The sequence below is a fragment of the Lepidochelys olivacea genome (genome assembly GCF_965140295.1).
Source record: "Lepidochelys olivacea isolate rLepOli2 genome assembly, chromosome: 1".
In the NCBI taxonomy this organism is placed as follows: Eukaryota; Metazoa; Chordata; order Testudines; family Cheloniidae; genus Lepidochelys; species Lepidochelys olivacea.
Genome location: NC_140411.1, coordinates 48965171 through 48992439, shown reverse-complemented (window position 1 = coordinate 48992439; position 27269 = coordinate 48965171). Strand labels below are relative to the sequence as shown.

Genomic DNA, 27269 nt, shown 5'->3' with positions numbered 1-27269 from the left:
ATCCATCCACCATCAAGATGATAAAGAGGAGGAGGGCAGTCCATAACCAGATGACACACTGTTTGTTCCTGAGCTCCACTGGGTCAAGGCAGGGAGCTCAAGAAACCCTAGGGGTAAAGACGTAAATTAAGATATTCGTGACCACAACCTATCCTGTTGTAACAAAGAAGCATCTTTTGGTTCAGATGGTTGTTCTGAGGGAAACAGAAACAAACAGGGTTGTTCTGAGGCGGCAGGTTTGTATAATTTTTGGTGGTGCCCAGAACAGGTCCAAGTCTCCCCCCCCCCCACCCCAACACACACACACATCTGCCTTGTAAGCCAAAATATATATTTTAAAATAATGTAAAAATGTGAGGGCTCTGGGGTGGGGCTGGTGATGAGGGGTTGAGGGTGTAGGAGGGGCTCAGGCAGAGGGTTGGGGGGTGGGGTGAGGGCTGTGGTGTGGGGCCAGGGATGAGGGGTTCACGATGCAGGAGAGGGTTCAGGGTTGGAGCAGAGGGTTAGGGGATGAGGGCTCTGGCTGGGGCTGGGGATGAGGGGTTTGGAGTGTGGGAGTGGCTCAGGGCTAGGACAGAGGGTTGGGGTGAGAGGGGTGAGGGCTCTGGCTGTGGGTGTAGGCTCTGGGGTGGGGCTGGGCTGGGGATGAGGAGTTTGGAGTGCAGGCAGGCCAGAGAAGGACAAGCACTAGTAGTTGGGGGGTGTTAGGAGCCTGCACCCTGCGGTGGCAGTTGATGCTGGGAGCCAGCAGAGGGGAGGCAGCATATGGAGCTGCAGGGGAGTGGTAGAGATGCTCTGGGGCCCCAGGAGAAGTGTGCAGGGGCAGCAAGCAGAGGCCGGGGGACACTTGGGGGAGGTGTGTGGGGGCAGCAGGGGGGCCAGGGGAGAGACCCGGCCCCAAACATTGGTGGAGCTGGGCCCCCAGGCCCTGAACATTGCTGGAGCCCAGGCACTACAGGCTCATATAACTCGTGTGCCCTGCTGAGGGGCATGCGACAGCTGATCCGGATAGACTAGAGAGTGCAGATCTGAATTGTATATCTGCCAAAAAATGCACCATCGATCCAAAATATAGTTGTCAAGGTTCCTTCCCCACTCTGAACTCTAGGGTACAGATGTGGGGACCTGCATGAAAGACCGCCTAAGCTTATTCTTACCAGCTTAGGTTAAAAACTTCCTCAAGGTACAAACTTTGCCTTGTCCTTGAACCCTATGCCGCCACCACCAAGCGTGTTAAACAAACAGGGAAAGAGCCCACTTGGAGATGTCTTCCCCCCAAAACATCCCCCCAAGCCCTACACCCCCTTTAATGGGGAAGGCTTGATAAAAATCCTCACCAATGTGCATAGGTGAACACAGACCCAAACCCTTGGATCTTAAGAACAATGAAAAAGTGATCAGGATCTTAAAAGAAGAATTTTAATTAAAGTAAAAGAATCACCTCTGTAAAATCAGGATGGTAACTATCTTACAGGGTAATCAGAGTCAAAACATAGAAAATCCCTCTAGGCAAAACCTTAAGTTACAAAAAGACACAAAAACAGGAATATACATTCCATTCAGCACAGCTATTTTACCAGCCATTAAACAAAAGAAAATCTAACGCATTTCTAGCTAGATTGCTTACTAACTTTTTACAGGAGTTCTGAAGAGCATTCCTGATCTGTTCCCGGCAAAAGCATCACACAGACAGACAGACCTTTTGTTCCCACCCTCCAGCTTTGAAAGTAACTTGTCTCCTCATTGGTCATTTTGGTCAGGTGCCAGCGAGGTTATCCTAGCTTCTTAACCCTTTACAGGTGAAAGGGTTTTGCCTCTGGCCAGGAGGGATTTTATAGTTCTGTATACAGAAAGGTGGTTACCCTTCCCTTTATATGTATGACAATAGTCCTGTGCAACCTGTGGTGCTTTTTTTTAAAAAGGTCATGTCTGATTTACTAAGAGGCATGGCTATTTTAGAAAAGAAAACTTTAACAGGCTTTTTTTGATGTGGCTCTGAGATGAAATTGTGAAGTAGGCAGTCTTGATAGTTGGCTGCACACAGTAAGGTGGCCAGGGCCCTCCCTTCATACCTAATTATCGGGAGAACAGTGCCAGCCATGACCTGAAGGTTGGAAACTGAAGTTGCCCTGGTCACCTCGGTCATGATATGAAGGGCTCAGTTGATCACTGAATCCAGCTTGCCACAATGATTATTAGAGTCCCAAGCTGCTGCACAGTATTCAGTAGGTGCAATAATTAGGGCGTTGGTACATGTCCACAAGGTTGCTGTGCTAGCTCCCCATGAGTTGTTGACAAACTTGCAGAGGAGTATGACTCTTGACTGGATTTAGCCTGTCTTCTTGACCTGTTGTTGAAAGCACAGAGCGCATTCAAGCTTTATCCCCAAATAAGTAGGGTACAGTTGGTTGACGGTGCAGAAGGACCTGGAGCTGGCAATGAGCTCAACTCGATGATGAGTTGAAACAAGATGACGCTGTCTTCAGTGTGTTTTTTGAGTCTTCACTTCAAAAAATACTTGGCTGAAGTCTCGAGGTCAGATAACAGGCAGGACTCCAGCTCCTCAAAGCTCCTTCTGCCTATTGACAGGCAGATGTCATCAGTGTACATAAACTTTGTTGTTGAGGAGGGTGGCAGGTCAGCTGTGTCTATCTATCTATCTATAAAAGAGGTACTCCTGAGGGAATTCTGCACCAAAAAATTAAAAATTCTGAAAAATTCTGCATATTTTATTTGTCAAAGTAACACAAGATAATCACTCCAGTTCAATTATTTTGATAATTTATTTCAAAATACTTGTCAGCAAGTATGTCTGTAACAATACAGACAAAAAAAAAGATTTTTTTTAACAAATAGATTCCTTACTAGACATATTAATACTGAACTTTGAGTAATTCATTTAAACTACAACACAGAAACGTATTTCCTGCACCTGTCAGAAGCAGTGCAAAGGTGTGATGTTCCCCTCTGGTGTTGTCTAGACCAGTGGTCTGCTAGGCCACTCCAATCCTTGACTCTGGGAGCTCTGCTGTGAGAACCCCCACTCCTGGGCTGTTCACGCACAGCCTCTGGATGTAAGCTGCTCCCAGCTACTTGCAAGCGAATGACACTACCCAATATCTCCAGTTCCAGACACAACCGTAGGAACCTCTGTCTTGCCGTGTCCAGTTATGCCCGCTGGACGCTGCAAGCTTATATAAGTTTGTCAATTTAACAAAGAAATTGATATGTACCAGGCTTGTTATCCCAAGGGGAGCCTCTGTCACACTGCAAACCAAACGCACTGCTTCAGGTAGAATAAACAAACAAATGTATTAACTATAAAGATAGATTTTCAGTGATAATAAGTCAAAGCACAACAAGTCAGATTTGGTCTAATGAAATAAAAGCAAAATGCATTCTAAGCTGATCTTAACACTTTCAGTGTCCTTACAAACTTAGATGCTTCTCACCACAGGCTGGCTGGTTACTTTTCAGTCAGGCTCTCCCCTTTGATCAGCGCTTCAGTCGCTTGGTGTGGTGTCTGTAGATGTAGGTGGAAGAGAGAGAGCCAGCATGGCAACTGTCTCTCCCTTTTATCATGTCCTTTCTTCCCTCCTGGCTTTGCCCCCCACCTTCAGAGTCAGGGGAGCATTACTGAATCTCTCTAAGCAAGGTTGAGCAAATTCCCTGGTGTGGCCTCATACAGGTGAGTCATCGCATTGTAGCTCTCTTGCTGGACAATGGCTGTTGATGAGTTGATTGACACCCCACCTGGGTGTTACATACTTTCCTTGCTGTTGCCTCTGCGGAGCTAATATCTGGCTGATTCCCCCAACTTACAGCCTGTTTTAGTGACAACCATACCACACAACTTATAACTTCATATGCATTAATGATACACATATATGGATAGAGAAATGACTTTCAGCAGATCATACCTTTCCCCGATACCTTACAAGGCATGCTTTATATGTAAGATCACAATTATATGAAAATGAGGAATATGCGGGTTACATTATGGTCCCCCAAGGTATACAATGTCACAAAAGGCTTGGGGGAATCAGGGGCAATGGAGCAGTTGAGGGAGAGGAAAGGAGCCTGGAATGAACCTGGTGGGTTGTTGGGTGTGGGTGGGAAAGGTATGGAACAGGAGTTTTTTGGGGGGGACAGAGAGGGGGGAGAAGGGAGGCATTGTTAGGGAATTGGGGAGCCTCCCCATGCAGACTCTGGCTGACCCCAAACCTCTCCTTTGCAGTCAGGCACATCTGACCCTGTCCCCACACACACACCCCATCCCCATGTGGCCCTGCAGCCTTCTTCCCCCATCTCCACGTGGCCCTGCACCCCCACTCCTATTTGGCCCCTGGCTCAATGCTGTCACCCCACTAGCTCCTGAGCCCGTGCTCCAGGGTATCACACTCACTAGCCATTTTGAACCCTGGCTTGTGACCCTCCCTGCCCCCTCCCTCCAGCAGCCCTGTGTGCCCCACTCTGCCTGTGCTAACTTGGCTCCACAGGCAGAGTGCTGTGATGAACTTCTACTTCTGGGGGAATTCTGCGCCACTGCACACAATTTTTTTTCCCTGCAGAAAACACATTCTGCCTGAGAAGTGCCGCAGTTCCGCCTTTTGCCCACCACAGGCGGCTGTGGTGCCAGAACAGCCAGCAGCTGACTGCATTCTTGCTGCTGGCTGTTCTGGCGCCACAGCCGCCTCCGGCAGGCGAAAAACAGAACTGCAGCACTTCTCAGGCAGAATGTGTTTTCTGCAGGGAAAAAAAATCTGTGGCAGGACATGAATTATGGGCGTGTGCAGTATTCCCCCAGGAGTAAAGAGTATTGGAGGGAGTACAGATCCTTACAGAAATCCATTGTTCATATGACACTGGGGACTTGAACCATCTCCACACTTGACAATCACTATTCTGTTAGAAATCAATGTGATGCTGTATGATTGAATATGACCATTTATATTATTGTTGCTAGCACTGTTATACAATTGCAACAAATCTTATGCAAAGTATGGCATGTAAGGTATCAATGAAAAGTTGTAATCTGCTAAGTATGATAGTTCTGTTTATATCTTTATATCTGAAGTTATGAATATTGGCTATGTATCTGTATCTCAGAAATGTGTTGTATGCCTGGCTCACACCTTCTCTCCCCCCCCCCCATAGATTTACATCAGGGCTAGACAGCTATGTTTTGATGGCCCATTAAGGACACTCAGCTCACAATGGGCCTGTGACTTTCCTCTCCAGCCTCTGATCACTCAATCACCAACATACAAAGTCACTCCCAGCTGAGTACATGAATGCTATGCCCAGCCAGCCATGAATATATACAGCGTGACACCAGCATATCTCTCAGTCCCAGTCTTGCCCCCCAAAAATGTGCATCTTGTACCATTCAGTAGCCCACTGGAGCGTACAAGCTCATATATTACTCCATCATTCCAACAAAGGGTAATAAATATGCACCAGCTTTGTTGTCTCAAGTGGAGCCTTCCCAAACCCTTCAATCCAAATTCACTGTTTTAGATAAAACAGTAAAACAAGTTTATTAACTTGAAAAAGATATATATTTAAGTGATTTACAAGTGAAAAGGCATAAAAGTCAGAGTTGGTTACAAAAGAAATAAAAAGATAAATTTGCAAGCTAATTCCTAAACTTTACAAAGGCTAATAAATGTAAAAGCAAAAAGATTTCTCTCACCCAAAAGCTTTCAACAGTCTGTACTGGCTGGAAAAACCTCCAGAGGACCACTCCCTCTAGTTCAATGATGTCTTTCAAGGGATCTTACTGCCATCAGTAGGGATGGGGGAGGAGAGGTATCTAGAGCAGGGGTGGCCAACCTCAGAAGGAGCCAGAATTTACCAATGTACATTGCCAAAGAGTCACAGTAATACGTCAGCAGCCCCGCATCAGCTTCCCTCCCCATTCCCAGCGCCTCCCACCCACTGGCAGCCCCGCCAATCAGCACCTCCCCCTCCCTCCCCGCACCTCCCGATCAGCTGTTTCATGGTGTGCAGGGGGGGGGGGGGCGGGAAGGGGTGGAGTGGGGGCAAAGCATGTGGCAGAGCCAGGGGTTGAGCAGTGAGCACCCCCTGGCACATTGCAAGGTTGGCACCTGCAGCTCCAGCCCTGGAGTCGGTGTCTATACGAGGAGCCGCACATTAACTTCTGAAGAGCCCCATGTGGCTCCGGAGCCACAGGTTGGCCACCCCTGGGCTAGACGCACCTTTGCTGGATCATGGGGTCAGGCAATTCCATGGCGTACATGAGCTGCCAACTGTCCTTCCGGTGTGAATTGTAAATTTCTTCTTTACAACTCCCCTGCTGGCAAATCCCCAGTTAAGCATGTAATGGCTATTTAGCACTTTGCTGGCATGCCAGTGTGGCTTTGTCTCCGAGGAAATGGCTTAGGAGCGTTATCCAGAATTACAACATATTTCCGTAGCAATCTTACAGCAAAATCTCATAATTTCACATGCAGTGTTGTTACACACATTTCAACAAGATAATAATATTCATCAGATTATGAGTTTATAAATGAGTTTTTAAAGGTACACTTTGTACAAAATATATCATAACCATATAGAAGTGATGAACACGAAGTACAGTGTGTCACATGAATGCGTCAAATAAAAGCTGTCAGTCTAATCAGCTGATCCTCAGCATTATGGCCTGGTTGGAACCCTGCCTGATACTGAGGTAACTGTGGGGCAATTAAAGGCAATAGTCATTTAAGTACTAGTCTCTCAAACAGCTTAAAAGTTATGCTGATCATAGTGATTGGATGATAGTCCTTTGAATCATCTGCCTTCCTTCTAGGCTTGAGAAGTGCCAGTACATGTTACCTTTGGAACTGTACTGCATTCCAAACAAGTATTATAGAGTCTTACCAGAAAGTCACAACAAGATGAACTCCTCTGATGCAGGAATTCCCCAAAAAGTTATGCTGCAGTGTATAGTCCATCTGATCAAGTGTAATAAGTACCACATAATTTGTTCATATGAATTCTTGTAATAACAGTCATTTTCCCAACAAAATACTCAATCAAAATACTTTATTTAGAAAGGCAAAACATTTAGAGAGGCAAAAGGTACAGTTCTTTACTAAAAGACGATCAAATGCATGGAAGATAAAACAGTGACTTTTAAGAACTAGTTAAGGGAACTCAAAATTCCCTATTCTGTTGTGTTATCCAGCATACAAAGAACAAACCAGGTATTTTCAGTCCAGATTACTTATTTCAGATTAAGGAAATACAGAGTGAGAAAACATATAAAGTCTTCATGAGAGCACAAAAAATGACTTTCTCAGAAACATTTTGCATCAAAAATAAAACACACAATAGTAAGTCCCTCATAACCACAACTGCAGCAAGCAGAGACCTTTTATACATTTCAAGGTTCAGTATACAGCAAACAGAATGACAGCCTCTTTTTTGAGTTACATGACCATCCATACATAACTTTATATTGGATATAAATTCACTATCTCTGCTGCTAGTACATATCTACCAACCATAGAAATAAGGGCCTTGTTTTTCTTTGTGTTTGCTCTGAGTGTTGCTTTTAATGCTCTCACTGATGCATTTTCCTTCCTTCAGCATATGAGATGTTGCCTTGAGTCTAGTGTTACATGATGACCTCAGTGTCAATTATATTAAATTTCGGAATGAGACATTCTTCTGTGACCCTTAGCCATATTACTGTGATCTTCCACGTCTTGCAGCCCATTCACAAGCAGTGACTACAAGCCTTATAAGACTTTCTGAAGTATCTGATAATACTGCTGATTTGCTGTTTGCCTCAAAAGCTCATTTCAGTGTTTTAGCAGCTACCACTATTTAACTATTAATAGGTGAGACGTCTTCATTTTCTTTTCTTAATCTTTCAGTAATTATTGGGTCCCTGCCTACAACCATCTGGACTTTGTGCACGACAATTGCACAGTGGTTGCGCAGACTGACATCCTCCTTCCAAACACAAGGGCATGGGATGGAGCACTAGTATCCATTTCAAGCAATACTACCTCTATGTATCAGGTTAGGCCAGAAGAGTCACATAGTCATTGGGTCTCCTTGCAAAAGCTGTGTGAATAACTGATTGTTTTGGTTCACTGGCAATTCCAAACAGTTATCTGGGCTGAAGGCCTTTCTCGTGGGTGGCAGAATTGGGTGTGGGTGGGCTGGCAAGACCCCACTCACCCAAGGGGAGCAGGTCCCTAAGTGGCAGGTTAATGAGGCCCATCTTCCAAACAAACCCACTTGTTTAATGTCTCCTGGTCCTGTACATAGTAGGGTTTCTTCCTACAGACTAGTCTGGAGCATGGTTTAAGTAGTCACACACTACTCACACGTATAATTACGTGCACATACTAACTTGTCCTTAGAGGATTGGTACTTTAAATGGTAGATAGACAAAGTATAGTGAAGTCAGTGGCTGTTCCAAGTCCCCCATCTCAAGACACATTCCTCATCAGAAGAGGAGTGACTATTGATCTAAGATCCTTTAATTAGAAAAATGGAAACACATGAACTCCAAGAGTGATCAGGTTTTGAGTAGCACTTGTAAAGAGGCCAGCTTCACAAAATCTGGGATTTGTCTGCAGATAAACCATCTGATGTTTAATTTTTGATAAATTCAAGGTATAAGAAATAATATAATTTTTTAGGAGAAGGGTTTTCAGTATAAAATCTTGTCTTTAGAATTAAAATGTGTGTGGGAGGGTTAGGTTTAGGGTAAAAGTAGATTGGAGAAATTAACAGCTGCTGAATCAATGAGCTAAAATAATTAAAATTGACTTCTTAATCCAATTCTTAATGGAGTTAACATGCATCAAGAGCTGTAGGTTCAGTGAACATACAGGATGTTGCTTCTTATAGGGCTGACACTAATTTTTAAACAATATTTCCAGTCTGAGGAGAGCCTCTAGCAGCTGTAGGCACTTACGCAGCTACTCTGTTGTGTGTGTGTGTGCTGGGGGTGTGGATGTTCATTCACCACTTGGGCTATGTCTACACTGCAGTTAGACACCTGCAGTTGGCCTCTTCCAGTTGACTTGGGGCTTGGGCTAAGGCGTTGTTTAATTGCAGTGTGGACATTCAGGCTTGGGCTGACGCCTGGGTTCTAGGACCCTACAAGAGCCAAACATCTACACCGCAATTAAACAGCCTCTTAGCCTGAGCCCCGTAAACCTGAGCCAGCTGGCAGACGTGAGAGATGGTAGACTTGGGATTTAGGGATCTGCTGCCCTTAGGTGGGGGTACACATAACCCTCAAAGGCTGGGTTACTTGAAGGATGGCTCACAAGCTGGCTGACTACATAAAAACTGCAGTATTGGCCTTCCGGTCTGTCAGTGGTGGGATGTCATTCAGGTAAGACTGACGTTGGCCATGGGGAAAATATTTAAAAATCAGAAGTTTAGCCCTAATGCTGAATCTTGGGTTTGCGGACTGAATTTGAGGGTGGGAGATATTATTTCATTTACCCCTACAAAACAACAATCATAATTAGAGTATATGATATCTTTGACTGACAATATACTTATAGGATCTTCTGAGCCAGGAATAAATGTTTTGCTGGAATTTACAGTACAGAAATGACAAAACATAAATCCCTTTTAACATTCTATCGCTCTCAAAGGCAGCACCCTATTTGATGAGGTAGCAGCACAACAGCCTTTATTACTTTAAAACAGGGTTTTGCAAATTATTCATCCCACACACAGAGAACACACAGACATTATGGGTTACAATTATGCCACTCGTTCAGCCCCAGCTGGATTTTGGAGGCCCTTCTTCTTTTGGATTGTTGGGTATCATTTGCATTCAGACGGTCTGTCAGATAGTTTGTCTTCTGGTTTCTTTGAGGGTGAAGTCCTTCTGAACTTCTCACTCTGGCTCCCACAAACTGTGTTAAGAAAGTGCTGAAGAATTGCTCTCTCTGTCAATACAATTAAAAAACAAAAGAGTTAATTTGAATCTCAAGCTGTCAACTGCAATAAATTCCAGGAAAGATGAACATTGGGATAGTCTATTTTATCTAAAGATTTCATTTACAAATTCTGAGTGAGGATACAACAACCACTGCACTTTTAATATACTGTTTTTATAGGAGCACAGACAATTCTCTCCTACATATTCGTGTGTAGGGGAGGAAAAATTCTCTGTTTCCTAGTAATTCCTCCAGTAGGGGCAAGGGGCTCAGGGTTCACCCCCCCTGCAGGACAGAGAAAGATGATTTTTTTTACCTTTCCAATAAGTGTGAATAGTGCAGTGCTCAGAAAGTTTTGCAACTTGTGTTTCATCAGTGACTGCGTGCATGATAATTTACACAGGATGGATTAAATTGTTTCTTAGTATGGTACCCTACCTTGCTTTGGAGCTCTTTCAATGTACTTATTAACTTGTTCTGGATCCAGAGAATTTAAAATTGATAAGATATTGAAATATTCTTTCCCAAAATCTCTTTGGTATGTGGTCATCTGTTTAATGTTTTCTTGGTTCTGGATGTGAGAAAATGTCACGGTAGGAACTGTAAAGGTAAACCAGGTAGGAACATTTGAGTGAAACCAAGCATAACCCTATAATCCTCCCCTTCATCTTTCCCCTCTCCTTCCTTGTATTGTAGTCTCCTTTGTTCTTCTCATTTTAATTGAGGCCCTTTTCCTTCAATAGAATCAGTCCCTTCATATCTTAGTGCAGAATTAGCACCTTAAGAGTACATCTAAGTGCCTTAAGGAAAGGGAAGCCTTACCTGTATTGTAAAGCACCATTAATATCTATGATACTATATAAATAATAAATAATAATAATGCTCTGTGTAGTTAGCTTTGGATAGTGTTTGTTTGGAATCCAGTCTATACCCAGTTTTAGCTACCCGGTGTTAGGCCTGAGACCTGATCAACTCCCCTCCCCTTCCCCATATTGAACCAGCCTTGGGTGAAAGTCAGGGAGTTCACCACTAACATTGAAAAAAGGAATGTTCTGCGGCTGATAAAGCACCCCCACCTCAGGAATGTCCCTAACTAGAGCTAGAACCAAGGTTGTAAAGATGCTGGGAAGTTAGGGAGGATCCAGAAAGAGACTCAACAAATGGTAAAATAAGCTCTGACCAGCGTTTTATGCTGACCATCTGGACAACCAGAGAAGGTCACAACTAAGTTACAATTTGGGCATGAAAGATAAAATGTAAAAAATTTGGGCAGGAAGGAGGACACATAGGTGCTAGTGTGTAATTGGTTAAAAATTTTGTTATTTAGGAATGTGGGATAATGTGATAGGTGTAGTAAATTTGAAGGAGGTAGCTAGTTTTACCTATATAATGTAAATGAAAAACAATGCTCTTTGGGAAGCATTTCCGGATTGCAGTGCAACATCACGCTGCTAGAACTCTGACCCCTCTGCATGACCATGACGTGCAGAGGCATCACTGGGAACCCCCAGATGAATGAATCCTGACTGGCCATCAGGTGAAATTTGTCTGTATATTGGGAGTGATGAGCATAAAAGATTTGCTTGGTATTCTCTGTGTGTTGCTAATAAATAGTTGTTTAGAGCACAACTGTGTAAAGGCTCTTTCACTGGGAAAAGGTTCCGCAGAACCGTAGAGCCCTGAGGGAAAGGGCAGGTACTTAAATTGACCAGATTTCTTCCTGAGCCCTGTGGGTAAGGATAGGTGCCTTACACCCTGAGCCCTCGGAAGGGAGAGGGTGGGGGTGCCTAAATGGATTGGGTCATGCCTTGAGCCCTCGGAAGGGTATAGGCGGAGTGCCTTAAATTGAGCGGGTAACACAGTATTTTGAATTTTCTCTCAGTCAGGCTTCAGCTTGGCTATGGTACTGAGACATACACATCCTTCTGGACTTCTCTGCAGTATTTCATACCTCTGATTAACAAATATTCCTGTGCCACCTCCAGGAAGCTCCAAGAGGGATCTGAAATGCCTTAAACTGCCTCAGGTGCATATCTTTAGACCAACCCAACAGAGTCATTATGGGTAAGTATACCTCCCGCTCTAAATCCCTCAATCTGTGGGGTTCCCTTAGGATCAGTCTCTCCTCATATTATTTCAGCACCAATAGGAAGCCAATGAGAGAGATGGTGAGACAACACAGGCTGAAATGCCAGCAGTACACAGATGGCACCTGTAGTAGGAAGGAGGACTAAGGCATGAACTGGTACTCAAGAGACCGAAGGTCAGTTCCTGGCTCAGTTACAGACTTCTTGTGTAACTTTGTTCAAATCACTTAATCTACCCTGTGCCTCCATTTCCCATCTGTAAAATGGGGGAAAATGCTTCCCTATTTAACAGGAGTGTTGTGAGGATAAAACCCATTAATGAGTGAAAGGTGATTAGATACAATGATTAAGGTCATATAAGAACCTAGATAGACACCTAGCTCTATATCTTCTTTAAACAGCACCATCTTCCAGCTTTCTCAACGGCTTGTTGAAAAATCAGCACTTAGCTGAACAGCAGCTCCACAGGGTGGCAAAGGCTGCTTGGAAGATGCACGAAATCAAGTGTATTTCCCAATGGGCTGGCCCTGACCATTCCTGGGTTGGCTTTGACCGATTTGTATGTGGCACTGGCAAGCTCTGAACCTCTCCCCCAGTGGATGAGGAATTGCATCACTGTGCCCTCACTCCCAGCAGACTTTCCAATGCTAGGGGTCATTTTCCCAACCTGACATGTCTGTGCATGTCAAATATTGGTGAACAAGAGTTCTTGTGGTGGGATTTACAAGAGCACTCAGCTCCCTTTGACTTCAATAGGAGCAGAGATAAGCAAATGAAAAGCACATTTGCACCTCTATGTGTAAAATTACTCCATGGTGCAAAGCCATGCTGGACTTTCATAAAGAAACAGGCTCATTTTCTCCTGTCACAGGAAAACTTCGGACATCACTAATCAGTTACGTAAGTAAAAGTGACCAGAGACTACCGAAGAACTAATTTAATAGTTGACATGATTTCAAAAGAATCTGATTCCTCAGAGGAATACCATGTGAAGAGCTGAAGCCATGGTTTTCATCAGTTCACAATATTTTACTTATTTAAGGTTTTAAAAACAAATATATTCTTACCAACTCCTTTTGCTGGAATATGCCGGTTTGCATTACATCCATATTTCCAGGAAAAGTCCATGAAGTCATGGATGTGGGCTGGGGCCTGGTAATGATGCCTAAACTCAGTTGCTGGAGGATGTGGGATTCTTTTTTTCCAGTCAGGAGGCACAGGAATAGTATCTTTAATTTGTAAACCTGGAGAAGTTTAAAAATAGTGTCAGTTTTATGGTCCAATAAAATATCTTCTTCTCAATGAAACAGGAGATGTGTGTGTGTGCGTCTCAGAAGTAAACAACAGGAAGCTAACCAGTAGGGCCAGTCAAAATTTTTCTGTCAAATCTTTTTCTTTTTTTTTTTAAATAGAAAATTGGGCTTTCAACTAAATGAAAAGGATCTGCTTCCATGGAAAATTACAAGTTATTATTGACAAACTGAATGCTCAAGAACTTAAAAAAAATTTGGTTCCCGATCAAAAACCTGCGTGTTTTGAGTCTAAAATGCCACCATAGTACCTCATGGGGTTGTGGTTTGCGTGCCACGTGCTCCCACTCTCCTCTTGGACCAGGCTACCCAGCAGGACCACATCTCCCATGATGCATGCCCTACCCTCAGCAAAAGGGGAGACCACGCTGCGCTATGAGAGTTGTAGTTCAATCAGGGAGCCTGGCCTATAGAGGAGAACAGGAGCATGAAGCACCAAAACTACAACTCCCAAGAGGCACCAAGGCAGCATTTCTTTTTGGTTGAAATTTTCTATATGAAAAAAACCCCTCATCTTCTGACCTGCTCTACTAATCAGTCATATTGGCACCTCACTACAGATGGAAAGAGTTGAAAGGCTGGATGTGTGGTGAGGGAGATAAGATTACAATAGACCGGCACTAAATTTCTGAGTCAACAGGTGCTTTACTTCCAAGATGTGTTAGGACCTTGCCCAAAGTCCATTCAGGTGAATGGAAGCCTTTCCATTTATTTCAGTGGGCACCACAGAAAGAGAGATTGTTAAGGGGACAATGAGGAAGCACTGAACAATGGAACCAGGGATGAAGCTTCAGTTAGTTGTCTTCGATAAAGTAGTAACAGCCTTGTACTTTTGGCCATAACCTACTGGGATACTGGGAGGCTTATAGGGACCCTTATCTACAAGGATAAATGCCAGAATCATAGAATCATAGAATATCAGGGTTGGAAGGGACCCCAGAAGGTCATCTAGTCCAACCCCCTGCTCGAAGCAGGACCAATTCCCAGTTAAATCATCCCAGCCAGGACTTTGTCAAGCCTGACCTTAAAAACCTCTAAGGAAGGAGATTCTACCACCTCCCTAGGTAACGCATTCCAGTGTTTCACCACCCTCTTAGTGAAAAAGTTTTTCCTAATATCCAATCTAAACCTCCCCCACTGCAACTTAAGACCATTGTTATCTGCTACCATTGAGAACAGTCTAGAGCCATCCTCTTTGGAACCCCCTTTCAGGTAGTTGAAAGCAGCTATCAAATCCCCCCTCATTCTTCTCTTCTGCAGGCTAAACAATCCCAGCTCCCTCAGCCTCTCCTCATAACTCATGTGTTCCAGTCCCCTAATCATTTTTGTTGCCCTTCGCTGGACTCTCTCCAATTTATCCACATCCTTCTTGAAGTGTGGGGCCCAAAACTGGACACAGTACTCCAGATGAGGCCTCACCAAAGTCAAATAGAGGGGAACGATCACGTCCCTCGATCTGCTCGCTATGCCCCTACTTATACATCCCAAAATGCCATTGGCCTTCTTGGCAACAAGGGCACACTGCTGACACATATCCAGCTTCTCGTCCACTGTCACCCCAGGTCCTTTTCCGCAGAACTGCTGCCTAGCCATTCGGTCCCTAGTCTGTAGCTGTGCATTGGGTTCTTCCGTCCTAAGTGCAGGACCCTGCACTTATCCTTATTGAACCTCATCAGATTTCTTTTGGCCCAATCCTCCAATTTGTCTAGGTCCTTCTGTATCCTATCCCTCCCCTCCAGCGTATCTACCACTCCTCCCAGTTTAGTATCATCCGCAAAGCATGTGACTAGGTGAGGGAAAAGGGAGGAGATGGAAAGAAAGGGGTTAGTTGGGTTCCTGGTGGGGCCCTGACCCTACCATCCGTCTGCCCCAGCTGCAATGGGGAGAACATACATGTTGCATGCACCCTGTGGCCCACACTTCCTTTATGCTCCCAGAGAAACAGAGTCTGCCTGAGACACAGTGCCTCCAAGACCCCTGCTGGGGCAATGTGCCTCTGCTCTGTCCTCGACATTACCACAGCACTGTGCCTCAGAGTGTCTTAATGGACCCTTAATGGACCATTTTAAAAGAAGAGAGAGAAATCATTGACCTTACCCTGTGGTAATCCTAAATAATCTCCATTATAGGTAGAGTTGAACTGTGCTCTGATTGCTTCCCTGATCTCTTGTTTAGAAATAGGCTGTGTCCAGCGTGAAAGGCTGTTGGAGGGCTGCGGTTTTTCTTCTCGAGGCATCTTCCAAATCATGAAACTCTAATAACACAAAGAGTGGGATTTTGTAGATCTGCAGGTCTACAATCAGAGCATCACATGTACAGTAAATTAGATTGTATTCAGCCAGCTCCCAGAGAGTAAGATATAATCTGAAGTTCAGTAATAATAATGCCTGTTTCTTATATAGCACTTTTCATCAGTAGATCTTGAAATGATTCATAATCTTTAATCTATTTCTCCTCCTTCAAACACCCCTATTAGGGGTTATTCCCATTCTACAGATGGGAAACTGAGGAACAGAAAGGCTAAGTGATTTGCCCAAGGTTACACAGGAAGTCCATGGCAGAGCAGGAAATTGAACCACATCCTAGGCCAATGCCATAGTCACTGGACCAGCCTTTCTCTTTTGTTGTATATTAACCACAATAATTCTACTATATGAGGAGTTTCAAGTAGTATTCATAGTAAGCACCAGTTATATGCTGCCAGTTTTGAAAAGGGACGTATCAACTTGAAAACTAGTCAGCCAATTACAAAATAAAAATGAATTTACAATCGTTTCAGGTACTTCTTCTTCTCCCAAAACCCCTAACCAATTTTTGTGGGCTTATAATCATATTTTCCTATTTTAGAATGCTTCTCTCTCCCTAGTTGCTGTGTAAGAGAGACACACAAACAGCAGAGGAAACTAACAAAAAAGAGGAAACAGTGAAATTGACTATAAGCTAAGAGCCTGATCCAAAATGCTGTCAAATGCCCAATGTAAACAAGCTGAAAATGGAGAAAAAGAGCCCCTGGCTCTTAACACAAAAGCAGGGATGTTAACCTCAGGCCAAATTCCAGTCTGGCTAATAATTACATTCTGCTCCTCAAATACTCAGCAGCTGAATACTTTGCCCCTTCCTGTCATAAACATTGGGTAATAGCACTGTGCACTGCTGTATATCACAGGTGGATGAAGTGATTAGTGTGGGTATGTGCTTATGGTCTGTAAAATGCTTTGGGATCCTTTGAGATGGGCAGTATTTAAATATGAGTCTTTATTTTTCTTTTCAGACCATTGTGGAAATGGTCTGAAAAAAAGGATGGAAATGATGAAAAGATGTAAATGCTAAGGGCTGAATATTCTGGACATACATGAGGAAATGGAGACCACCTACAGAAGATGGTGATACACAGAAGAGTTTACTGAATGGAAGGAATACTATGGTTAGTCTGCTATGGAGTGGCTGCAGCCCAAAACGGAGCAGAGACTGCACATTTCAGAATGGGAATATTCGTGCATCACCATAGAAGAGCCACCAAACCTCCCAAATAATATCTGCCCAAGATAGTACTTAAAGAAGAGACCTGACACTGTTCTTTTACACTGTAAACATATTAGTGAATGATGTTGTTTTCTTCAACTACCAGATCCCAGAGTCAGAATAATACCCACCTCTTCAAAGTTTCTTGTTGCTAAGTGCTTCTACTGGCACCCCATACAGTGGTGTGCTCCAAAACTACAGCGCCATAAACTTTGTATCGGAAACAAAATATTAAGCCCTACCACAGTACCTTTCCAGCAACCATAAATGAGGGAGAATGCTATAGCATTCCTTACTTGACTGGGATGAGGATTGTTTCTCCTTGTTCCTGATGACGAGCCAGTCATTATAGGTTCTGCCTTGGAATATGGTTTCCAACAGAACTCTTCTCTGTAAGTATTAAAGCCAATAGGATCACTAAGTTGGTGTGGATTCACATGTCCTTTTGCTGTTCTGGGACTATAAGAAATAAATTAGAAATTGCAGTTAGAAATAGGGACACAAAGTTTAAAAGCACATCTATCATTTACCACCTGTAATACTGCAAACATTGTGGTAAATGTCAGGTTTCAGAGTAGCAGCCGTGTTAGTCTGTATCCACAAAAAGAAAACAAGTACTTGTGGCACCTTAGAGACTAACCAATTTATTTGAGCATAAGCTTTCGTGAGCTACAGCTCACTTCATTGGATGCATGCAGTGGAAAATACAGTAGGGGGATTTTATATACACAGAGAACATGAAACAATGGGTGTTACCATACACACTGTAACGAGAGTGATCAGGTAAGGTGAGCTATTACCAGCAGGAGAGGAAAAAAAATCTTTTGTAATGATAATCAAGGTGGGCCATTTCCAGCAGTTGACAAGACCATGTGAGGAACAGTTGGTGGAATAAACATGGGGAAATAGTTTTACTTTGTGTAATGACACATCCACTCCCAGTCTTTATTCAAGCCTAAGTTAATGGTGTCCAGTTTGCAAATTAATTCCAATTCAGCAGTCTTTCATTGGAGTCTGTTTTTGAAGTTTTTTTGTTGTAATATTGTCACTTTTAGGTCTGTAGTCGAGTGACCAGAGAGATTGAAGTGTTCTCCAACTGGTTTTTGAATGTTATAATTCTTGACATCTGATTTGTTTCCATTTATTCTTTTACATAGAGACTGTCTGATTTGGCCAATGTACGTGGCAGAGGGGCATTGCTGGCACATGGTGGCATATATCACATTGGTAGATGTGCAGGTGAACGAGCCTCTGATAGTGTGGCTGATGTGACTAGGCCCTGTGATGATGTCCCCGAATAGATATGTGGGCACAGTTGGCAATGGGCTTTGTTGCAAGGATAGGTTCCTGGGTTAGTATTTTTGTTGTGTGGTGTGTGGTTGCTGGTGAGTATTTGCTTCAGGTTGGGGGCTGTCTGTAAGCAAGGATTGGCCTGTCTCCCAAGACCTTTGAGAGTGATAGGTCGTCCTTCAGGATAGGTTGTAGATCCTTGATGATGATGCACTGGAGAAGTTTTAGTTGGGGGCTGAAGGTGATGGCTAGTGGAGTTCTGTTATTTTCTTTGTTGGGCCTGTCCTGTAGTAAGTAACTTCTGGGTACTCTTCTGGCTCTGTCAATCTGTTTCTTCATTTCAGCAGGTGGGTATTGTAGTTGTCAGAACGCTTGATAGAGATCTTGTAGGTGTTTGTCTCTGTCTGAGGGGTTGGAGCAAATGCGGTTGTATCATAGAGCTTGGCTGTAGACAATGGATTGTGTGGTGTGGTCTGGATGAAAGTTGGAGGCACGTAGGTAAGTATAGCAGTCAGCAGGTTTCTGGTATAGGGTAGTGTTTATGTGACCATCGCTTATTAGCACTGTTGTGTCCAGGAAGTGGATATCTTGTGTGGACTGGTCCAGGCTGAGGTTGATGGTGGGATGGAAATTGTTGAAATCATGGTGGAATTCCTCAAGAGCTTCTTTTCCATGGGTGCGGATGATGAAGATGTCATCAATGTAGTGCAAGTAGAGTAGGAACATTAGGGGACGAGAGCTAGCTAGTAAAAAAACTTCAAAAACAGACTCCAGCGAGAGACTGATGAATTGGAATTAATTTGCAAACTGGATACCATTAACTTAGGTTTGAATAAAGACTGGGAATTGATGTGTCATTACACAAAGTAAAACTATTTCCCCACGTTTATTTTTCCCAGCTACTGTTCCTCACACGTTCTTGTCAACTGCTGGAAGTGGCCCAGCTTGATTATCGCTACAAAAGTTTTTTTCTTTTTCCTCTCCTGCTGGTAATAGCTCACCTTACCTGATCACTCTCGTTACAGTGTGTTTGGTAACAAGCACTGTTTCATGTTCTCTGTGTATATAAAATCCCCCTACTGTATTTTCCACTGCATGCATCCGATGAAGTGAGCTGTAGCTCATGAAAGCTTATGCTCAAATAAATTTGTTCGTCTCTAAGGCGCCACAAGTACTCCTTTTCTTTTTGTGGTAAATGTATTTCCTATTATAAGTATTGCAAACACTGGGGTAAAGTCACATACTATCATGCATTAAATCTGTTGTTTTGTTTTTTTTTGCCAAGTGCTACTGTAACTCAACAGTTACTCATCTTGAAATGAACACAGGTTTTCAATACATCACAAAAACGAAACTAACAGAAGTGTTAGCATTAATCTAACCAATATTGTCTTACCGTACTGCTTCCGTCTCTACTGGTGCTCTATATGGGTATTCATGTTTCATTGTAGTTTCATACGGATCCCACATTATTTTGTCTCCTAAAAACATATTGTACCAGTTATAAATCTGATAAATACACAATGCTGTCTATCTTATCTTTGTGACTATTCAAATAAATCATTCAGATGTAAGAAACTATGGATAAGCAATTTCATAAAGCTATACACACAAAATAACTCAGGACCATTTGTGGCCACAAAGAATTCCCTCTCAATTGAATCAGCTGGAGTCAACCGCAGCAACTGATGTGCTGTCCTTGCCTTGCCTTTGTATCTGTATGCTATTTCATCTGCCTTTCTAAGCATCATGTTAGTTGGGAATAGTTAATCCAAACAGGGCTGAGTATATGTTGGCAGAAATAGGTAAATTCTTTACTTAGATTGATATTCTTTAGAGCAGGAACCATCTTTTTACACATTTGTAAAATTTGTATTTGCACATCATCTAGCACAGGGGTCGGCAACCTTTGAGAAGTGGTGTGCCGAGTCTTCATTTATTCACTCTAATGTAAGGTTTTGCGTGCCAGTAGTACATTTTAACATTTTTAGAAGGTCTCTTTCTATAAGTCCATAATATATAACTAAACTATTGTTGTATGTAAAGTAAATAAGGTTTTTAAAATGTTTAAGAAACTTCATTTAAAATTCAATTAAAATGCAGAGCCCCCCGGACCGGTGAGCAGGACCCGGGCAGCGAGAGTGCCACTGAAAATCAGCTCACGTGCCGCCTTCGGCACCCGTGCCATAGGTTGTCTCCCCCTGCTCTAGTATAATGGTGTTAGGGCCTCTAGCTGCTACCATAAGAAAACAGCATGCTTAAAGTAGGGTCTGGTGACACTGATGGTAAAAAAACCTGAGCCCTAGCTACAGTACTGCTTCCACTGTTGCTACCATTGGACTGCACCGGGGAGAATTACAGGCCCCATTTCTGGCATAGTATACATGGCCATGGGAAACAATCAGGAGAAAAGCAGAGGGGTTTGGAGAGAGAAGGCATAAAAATTGAGAACAGTATTAGGAAGAGGGGAGAGCAGAGATTTGAACTAGAGTGTGAATATACAGTGCTATGAGGGTAGTGATATTGACAACATTTTCAAAGAAGAGGGAGACAGATGAGAATGAGGGAAACCAAAAAAGGAGAAGTTGAATAGTTTTGGAAATAATAAAATGTGAATGGATTAGAACTTTCAAGCAATGGTTCTCAAACTGGGGTTGGGACCCCAAAGTGGGTTGTAACCCCATTTTAATGTTGTTAGGGCTGGCATTAGACTTGCTGGGGCCAAAGCCGGAGCCCTATCCCCCAGGGCCGAAGCTGAAGCCCAAGTCCCACTGCCTGGGGCCAAAGCTGAAGCCTGAGCCCCTCCACCCAGGGCCAAAGCCCAAGGGCTTCAGCCCCTGGGTGGCAGGGCTCTGGCTTTGGCTCCCCTGCCTGGAGTAGTGGGGCTTAGGTTTTGGTCCCCAACCTGGGGTGGCAGGGCTCAGGCAGGCTCAGGCTTTGGTCCCCCGTCCAGAAGTTTTGTGGATCACAGTGGAACCTACAACTGGGGTTTAGGTGCCTATGTACCATAGGCACCGAATTCCCCTCTTTCCCATGGGCACTCGACCCCCCCTCTGCCCCTGGCCCCACCCCCACTCTTCCATGAACACTGACCCCGCCCCGCCTCTTTCCACCCCTTCTCCAAAGTCCCCGCCCCAACTCCGTCCCCTCCCTGCCAATATTCCAACTCCTTTCCCAAATCCCTGCCCTGGCCCCGCCTCTTCCCCGCCTCCTCCCCTAAGTGTACGTTCCTGCTCTTCCTCCTCTTGGAGCGTGCTAACACTGCCAAACAGCTGTTTGGCGGCAGCCGGGCGGGAAACGCTGGGAGGTAGGAGGAGGAGCGGGGACGCAGCGTGCTTGGGGGGAGGTGGGGCGAGGGGGAGGGGGAGCTTGGGTGCCGGTGGGTGCAGAGCACCCACTAATTTTTCCCCATGGGTGCTTCAGCCCCGGAGCACCCACAAAGTCAGCGCCTATGCTAAGTACCATTGTGGATCTGGGGCTTAGATTACTCATATACATAAAGTTAAGCATGTGTAAAGGTGTAAAGGTTTTTGTGGGATTTGGGGTAATAGTCACTTGCTATTTCTGTGCAGAAACCCTAACCAAACTCAGCACTCCATACCTCAAAGGAGTTAATTAAGACCACAGCACTGACAAAAAATAATTTAAACAAGTGAATATGTGGAAGTTCACTTCTATGGAAAGTAAATTGTAAACACTAAACAAAACTAGTTCTAAAGTGACAGGGCCTTGCAGTGTTCGGTTTGTGTTACAAGATCACCCTATTTTGTATCTGCTCCTTTGATGACACTTGTAGAACTTGATGTGACAATAGAGAATTCTGAATTTGTGGTTAGGGACTGAATTTGTGGTTAGAGACTAAAAGGGGCAGGGCTATTCCTTTTGTAAATGCCAGACATTACAATACATTACATTTCCAAAGCCAGACATTACATTATAGATAATTTAACACTCCCCCTACAAAAAATGCAGCCCGATGAAACTATTCTGTATAAGGGCTTATACCATGCTCATCATCATAGTATCTGAGCACTTTCCAGTAGTGCATTAAGTGATGTGACTAACATTTGCCATGGTTAGTGTAGTGTCTTTGTTTTGGTAGAGTTTTCTTTGTTATGGGAGGATCTATGAATGTGTTGCTATGTGCTTATATTTGAGAAGACAGATAGAAGGCATGTGCTTGGAAGGGAAGGTGATGAGATGCATGATGGACTTTGGTTCCTGGGGGACTTTGAGCTCTTCCAATTGAGGCAGCAGAAAAGTGCTAATCTGCCCTGTGCAGTGTTACTGTAACTATCTTGGTCCAAATATATGAGAAAGATAAGATGGGGGAGGTAACAGCTTTTATTGAACCAGCTTCTGGTGGCACCAGGTTCAAGCTTTTGAGCCACACAGAACTCTTCCTTAGGTCAGCACAGGGAGGAATTGCGTGGAGGGGCCAGCTGCACCAGCACAGATTGCTACCCACAGCCCAGCCCAACTAACCAGGGTGTATTTGCTGATGGCAGCATTTCCATGGGGCTGCCTCACATTCCTTCTGCCTGGCCCTCAGTTCCCCCACCCCACCACCCTGCAACCTACGCTCCTCTGGTTGCCCCACTGCTAAGGTTGCCAACTTTCTATTTGCAGAAAACCAAACACCCTTGCCCTGCCCCCTGCCCTGCCCACACCATCCCCGCTCCCTCTGTCGCTCACTCTTCTCCACCCTTGCTCACTCACTCGTTTTCACTGTGCTGGGTCCAAGGAATTTGGAGTGTGGAAGGGGGCTCAGGGCAGGGGGTTGGGATGCAGGAGGGGGTGTGGGATGCAGGCTCCAGAGGGAGTTTGGATGTGGGAGAGGGCTCAGGGCTGGGGCAGGATGTTGGGGTCCGTGGGGGGTTTGGGCTCCGGGATGGAGTTTGGGTGTGGGAGGGGGCTCAGGGCTGGGGCACGGGAAGGAGTTTGGGATGTGGGCTCCAGCCGGGTACCGCGTACCTCAGGCGGCTCCCGGAAGCAGCCAGCATATCTGGCTCCTAGGCAGCGGAGGTGCGGCCAGGCGGCTCTGCGTGCTCCCCCGGGCCACGGGCGCCTCCCCCACAGCTTCCATTGGCCACGCTCGCAGCCAATGGGTGCTGTGGAGGAGGCGCTCGGGGCAGAGGCAGCACGTGGAGCCCCCTGGCCGGCCCTGTGCCTAGGGGCTGCAGGAACATGCCAGCCGCTTCAGGGCACCTGCCTGTGCCACAACCAAACTTTTAACGGCCCGGTCAGCAGTACTGATCAGAGCTGCCAAGGTCCCTTTTTGCCCGGGGCCTTCTGGCAACCGTACCCAGGGCTCCCACCATAGGACCTTCGGCCCTCTCTGGCCGGCCACGCCCCCTGGCCTGGCCTGGCCACGCCCCTTCCCCGTCTCCCTGCTCCCAGACCCTGCCGGGGACTCTGGCAACCGCCGAGGACCTGGAACAGACGCGTCTTTATAGCTAAGGCGCATGCGCTCCTCACTCGCGCCTGGGCTCCGCTCCCAGCGCCCGCGCGGCGGGTCTCACCTGGCGGAGCGGGGGCCGGCGAGCCGGGGCGGGGTCTCCCGCGGGGGTCCTGGGCGGCCGTGGCCCCGTTGATGGGGGGAAGGGCGGGTCTCCGCCGCCCGCCCCGCGGCGCCGTGTGGGGTCGGCAAGAGGCGCTTCCCCCCGGCGGCTCCAGCCCGTTCGGCGGCGGGGGCCGAGGCCCAGAGTCAGCGGGGGCCAGGGGGCGCCGCTCCGTGCCGCGGGCAAGGGCTGGGCCTGCAGGCGGCCGGGCCGCGGGGAGCCGTTGGCGCGGGACGCCGCCCGGTTGCCCCTGGCGCCCGTCTGGTGATTGTGACCGGGGGAGGGGCGGGGCGCCGTGTGCCCCTTGGCGGGCCCGGGTCTAGCCCACAGAGCCCGGCCTGGGGTAGCTACGGCGCGAGCCCCTCGGGCGTTTTCCGCTGGCGGGGCAGCCTGGCTTTCGCGGGGGGCGGGGAGCCGCGGCCCCTGAGCGGGCTGCTGGGGTGGGAAGGGGCGAGCGGTACCGGGGGAAATGTTCCCACCCACCCGACTCCGCCCCGCCCTTGCCTCGCGCCGCTCGGGTGCCTGGGCTTCCCTGGCGTGAGCCAAAGCTGGCAGCGCAGCTGTAGCAGCCTTTCTGCCGTTCCCATTTTCACCCTGGCTTGGCAGTAACGCCCCCATAGGTGCCGGCTCTGTGGGTGCTCCAGCAGTCGTGGTAAAAAATTAGGGGGTGCTTAGCACCCACCGGCAGCCAGCTCCCCCCTGTCTCCAGTCTGCCAAAATCAGCTGTTCCACTGCCTGCAGGAGGCGCTGGGAGCCAGGACGGGGCTGAACCCTGCAGGAAGAGGCAGGGCTGGGGGCGGGGCAGGGGTGTGAAGAGGGTTTTTGCAGGGGGGGGGGGTTTGAGCACCCCTGGGGAAGAGGGCACCTGTTAGGTCTACACTTAAGAGCTATAGCAACACTGCTGAAGTGTTTTAAGTGAAGACAGGCCTATGCCAATGGGAGGGTGTCTTCCAGCCGCATAGTTAATCCAGCTCCCCAGAGCAATGCGGAAGCTCTCCCACTGACATAGCACTGTCTCTACCAAGGCTTAGGTCGGTATAACTACATTGCTCAAGGGTGTGGATTTTTTGCACCCCTCAGCGCTGTAGTTTTACTGATATAAATCTAGTGTAGCCCTGGCCTGAATCCCTTACTTCACAGTGTTTCCTTATTGGTTCTGCTTTGTTAATATGTCTGATTAAAGTGGCCTTTTCTGTAAATTCTGTAGGAGATGGGTGCCCTGAACTGTTAAGTTTTTTGTAGGATAGTTGTGGAAGAAACATAGGAGAAATTACAACATCTGCACTGAATGTGTATTACAGCCAAATCTCTTTCAGTAGCTTGAACTTTAAAAGGTCAGCTTATGTGAAGCTATTAACTGATATAGTCTAATGGACTCCATTGTGGAGCAGACTTCAGTTGTTTTACTGCCCCATAAGCTTTACTTGTTACTGCCTGCAGTTGTATTACACAGCAAGTAGTTAAGGAAAATGAAATGGAAATAAAATTGTTATATTTAAAAGGAAATGTGGAAAATGAATTGCTGAATAGCATGCTTATCTACTTGTTCTGATATTGTTCATTGCAGATTTGTTTCTCATTTGTTTAGGTTGACTTGACATATTTAAAAACAAATCAGCAAGATTTGGGGCTGGGGACTTGGGATATTTGCTGGTGTTTCCCTGTGTATAGTTCATAAATGGCTTGCAAAGTATTCATGCAACTTAGCTGGATGTGCCTCTGCATGCTGGTGGCTGAGTGACCATAGCACTGAGACAGGTTTGCTGCTTGTCACTGGCAATATATTGAGATCGTGCAGGCTGGAGATTTAAGGAGATACAGTGTTCTCACAGTTCCAGGTTATACCCCAGGAACCCATCACAGAGTGATAATTTGGAATTGTTTAAGAACACTTTACTAGATGTCCAAAAAATTGCAATCCTACAATCAAGGAAGGTCGGAGCTGATTTTAAAAGAAACTGTTTTAGAGAGGAAGGGAACGCAGTTATTATATATAATAAAAATAAACAAATGGAAGAAGGGGGAAGTTGATAGTAAATAATATAAATCAGAAGCTAGGAATTATAGAAAATTGATAAGGGAAGCAAGGAGATACCTATAACCAGCAGAGTTAAGGACAATAAGGAGTTCGTTCCTAATATATTTTTTAAAAAGAATAACAACAATAGTATTGGTCCATTACTAGATGGAAATGGTAGAATTATCAATAATCAGAGTTTAAATTCAACCAGTGCTGTCCAGAGCAGAGCTCTGGTAAATATTTTCAACCCCCCTAAAGATTTTATAACATGTTGAAGGATGGTGGGGGGGCCCCCCATCTGAGAAATAAAAATTTAAGACTCGTCAATGAATGCATAAAAGATGTATTCAATAAATATTTCTGTTCTGTATTTGGGGGAAAACAAATGTCATATCACGTGATTAAGCTATTGGACACCAGAGGTTGTACCAAGTAAACTCCTCAAAAGTGGGTGTGCTTGTCCTTGCCTGTTGCTCCAGAACTCTGTAGTAAAAACATTTCACTAGGATAGTGTATGTTGGATGAATTGAATAATAAGACCAAAGTACTGTATAATGGGCTATGTGTTAATTCTTGGAAAGAAGTGTTTTGGGAGGATGAAAGTGTTAGCAACCCACCAGTAAACAAATGTAAATATAATGTAAGCACTGATTTAGCTGAGTTCTCTATCAATCTTGGCATTGAATGGCAGAAAGGTACCAATCATCTGTTAAAAGGTAAAGTAGTAACACAGTTCCTAAAACAAACAAAAGGCAATGTGGGAAACTGAACCATTCATATTATACATGCAAATGGGGACATGTTAAGAATTGCCAGTGCAGAAGGACAAATAACAGCTTACCATTGGAATGACATGTTTTCTGGATGGTCTCCCACAACTACTGACATACTATCTAATGTTACACCCCCTAATTGTTTTGGTTTTAAATTATATTTGTTTAATTGGGATGTTTGGAGTGTGCTGTAACAAATGTATGCAAAGCTAGAGCCACAGGCCTAAATCACCTCCCAGTATTTTCTATTACGTGGACTAAATAAGAAGTGACATGGGAGATTAATCTTAGTGTCAAAAAGGGGGATATGTAGGAGCAGGATTTTATATTTGTACTATAAGCATTAATGTATGTCTTGATTTCATCCTGCTAGCCCTCCCCATTTGAATAGCAGAAGGGAATGACCCTCTAAGACTATGAGATTCTATTTTTCCACATGCATTACAATTAGGACCTGTAATAAAGTTTAGTTAATAGACAGGATCTTGTATTGTGTCTATGTTAATTAGATTAAAGGAATGTTGAAGGCCTGAGCACAATGTAAACTGTTTTCGACCACAAGATTTAGTGTAGTTTAATTTCTGTCTTCTCTGTGAGAGACTGTGTGAATGAGGAATACATGCATCAGGAAAAGATAAGGTGTGAAGGCCATTGTTATAGCCAGATGGTTAAGGAAGGAGGAGTGAAAAGACTTAACGACACCAGAAAATCATCAATGTGCATCCATAATGAAGGAAGGGCAGATTGACGACCCTGAGGGGAAGGCCAGCACCCCTAAAG

General features: G+C 45.1%; 1 protein-coding gene across 3 annotated transcripts; it reads right to left on the bottom strand.

The window, feature by feature from the left end:
- Nucleotides 1-7077: 7077 nt before the first annotated feature.
- Nucleotides 7078-24486, bottom strand: TEX26 (testis expressed 26). 3 transcript variants are annotated; one of them, XM_084647330.1, is made up of 7 exons: nucleotides 23658-24486; nucleotides 19532-19616; nucleotides 17142-17304; nucleotides 15421-15577; nucleotides 13081-13257; nucleotides 10365-10526; nucleotides 7078-9935 (listed from the first exon to the last, which is right to left on the bottom strand). In XM_084647330.1, exons 2-7 carry the CDS (start codon nucleotides 19603-19605, stop codon nucleotides 9811-9813), a joined length of 858 nt encoding a protein of 285 aa, XP_084503456.1. In that variant the 5' UTR covers nucleotides 19606-19616; nucleotides 23658-24486; the 3' UTR covers nucleotides 7078-9810. The 3 variants fall into 3 exon arrangements, with proteins under 3 accessions (XP_084503456.1, XP_084503457.1, XP_084503458.1); XM_084647331.1 differs by having other exon boundaries at nucleotides 24201-24486; XM_084647332.1 differs by having other exon boundaries at nucleotides 24379-24486.
- Nucleotides 24487-27269: the final 2783 nt, after the last annotated feature.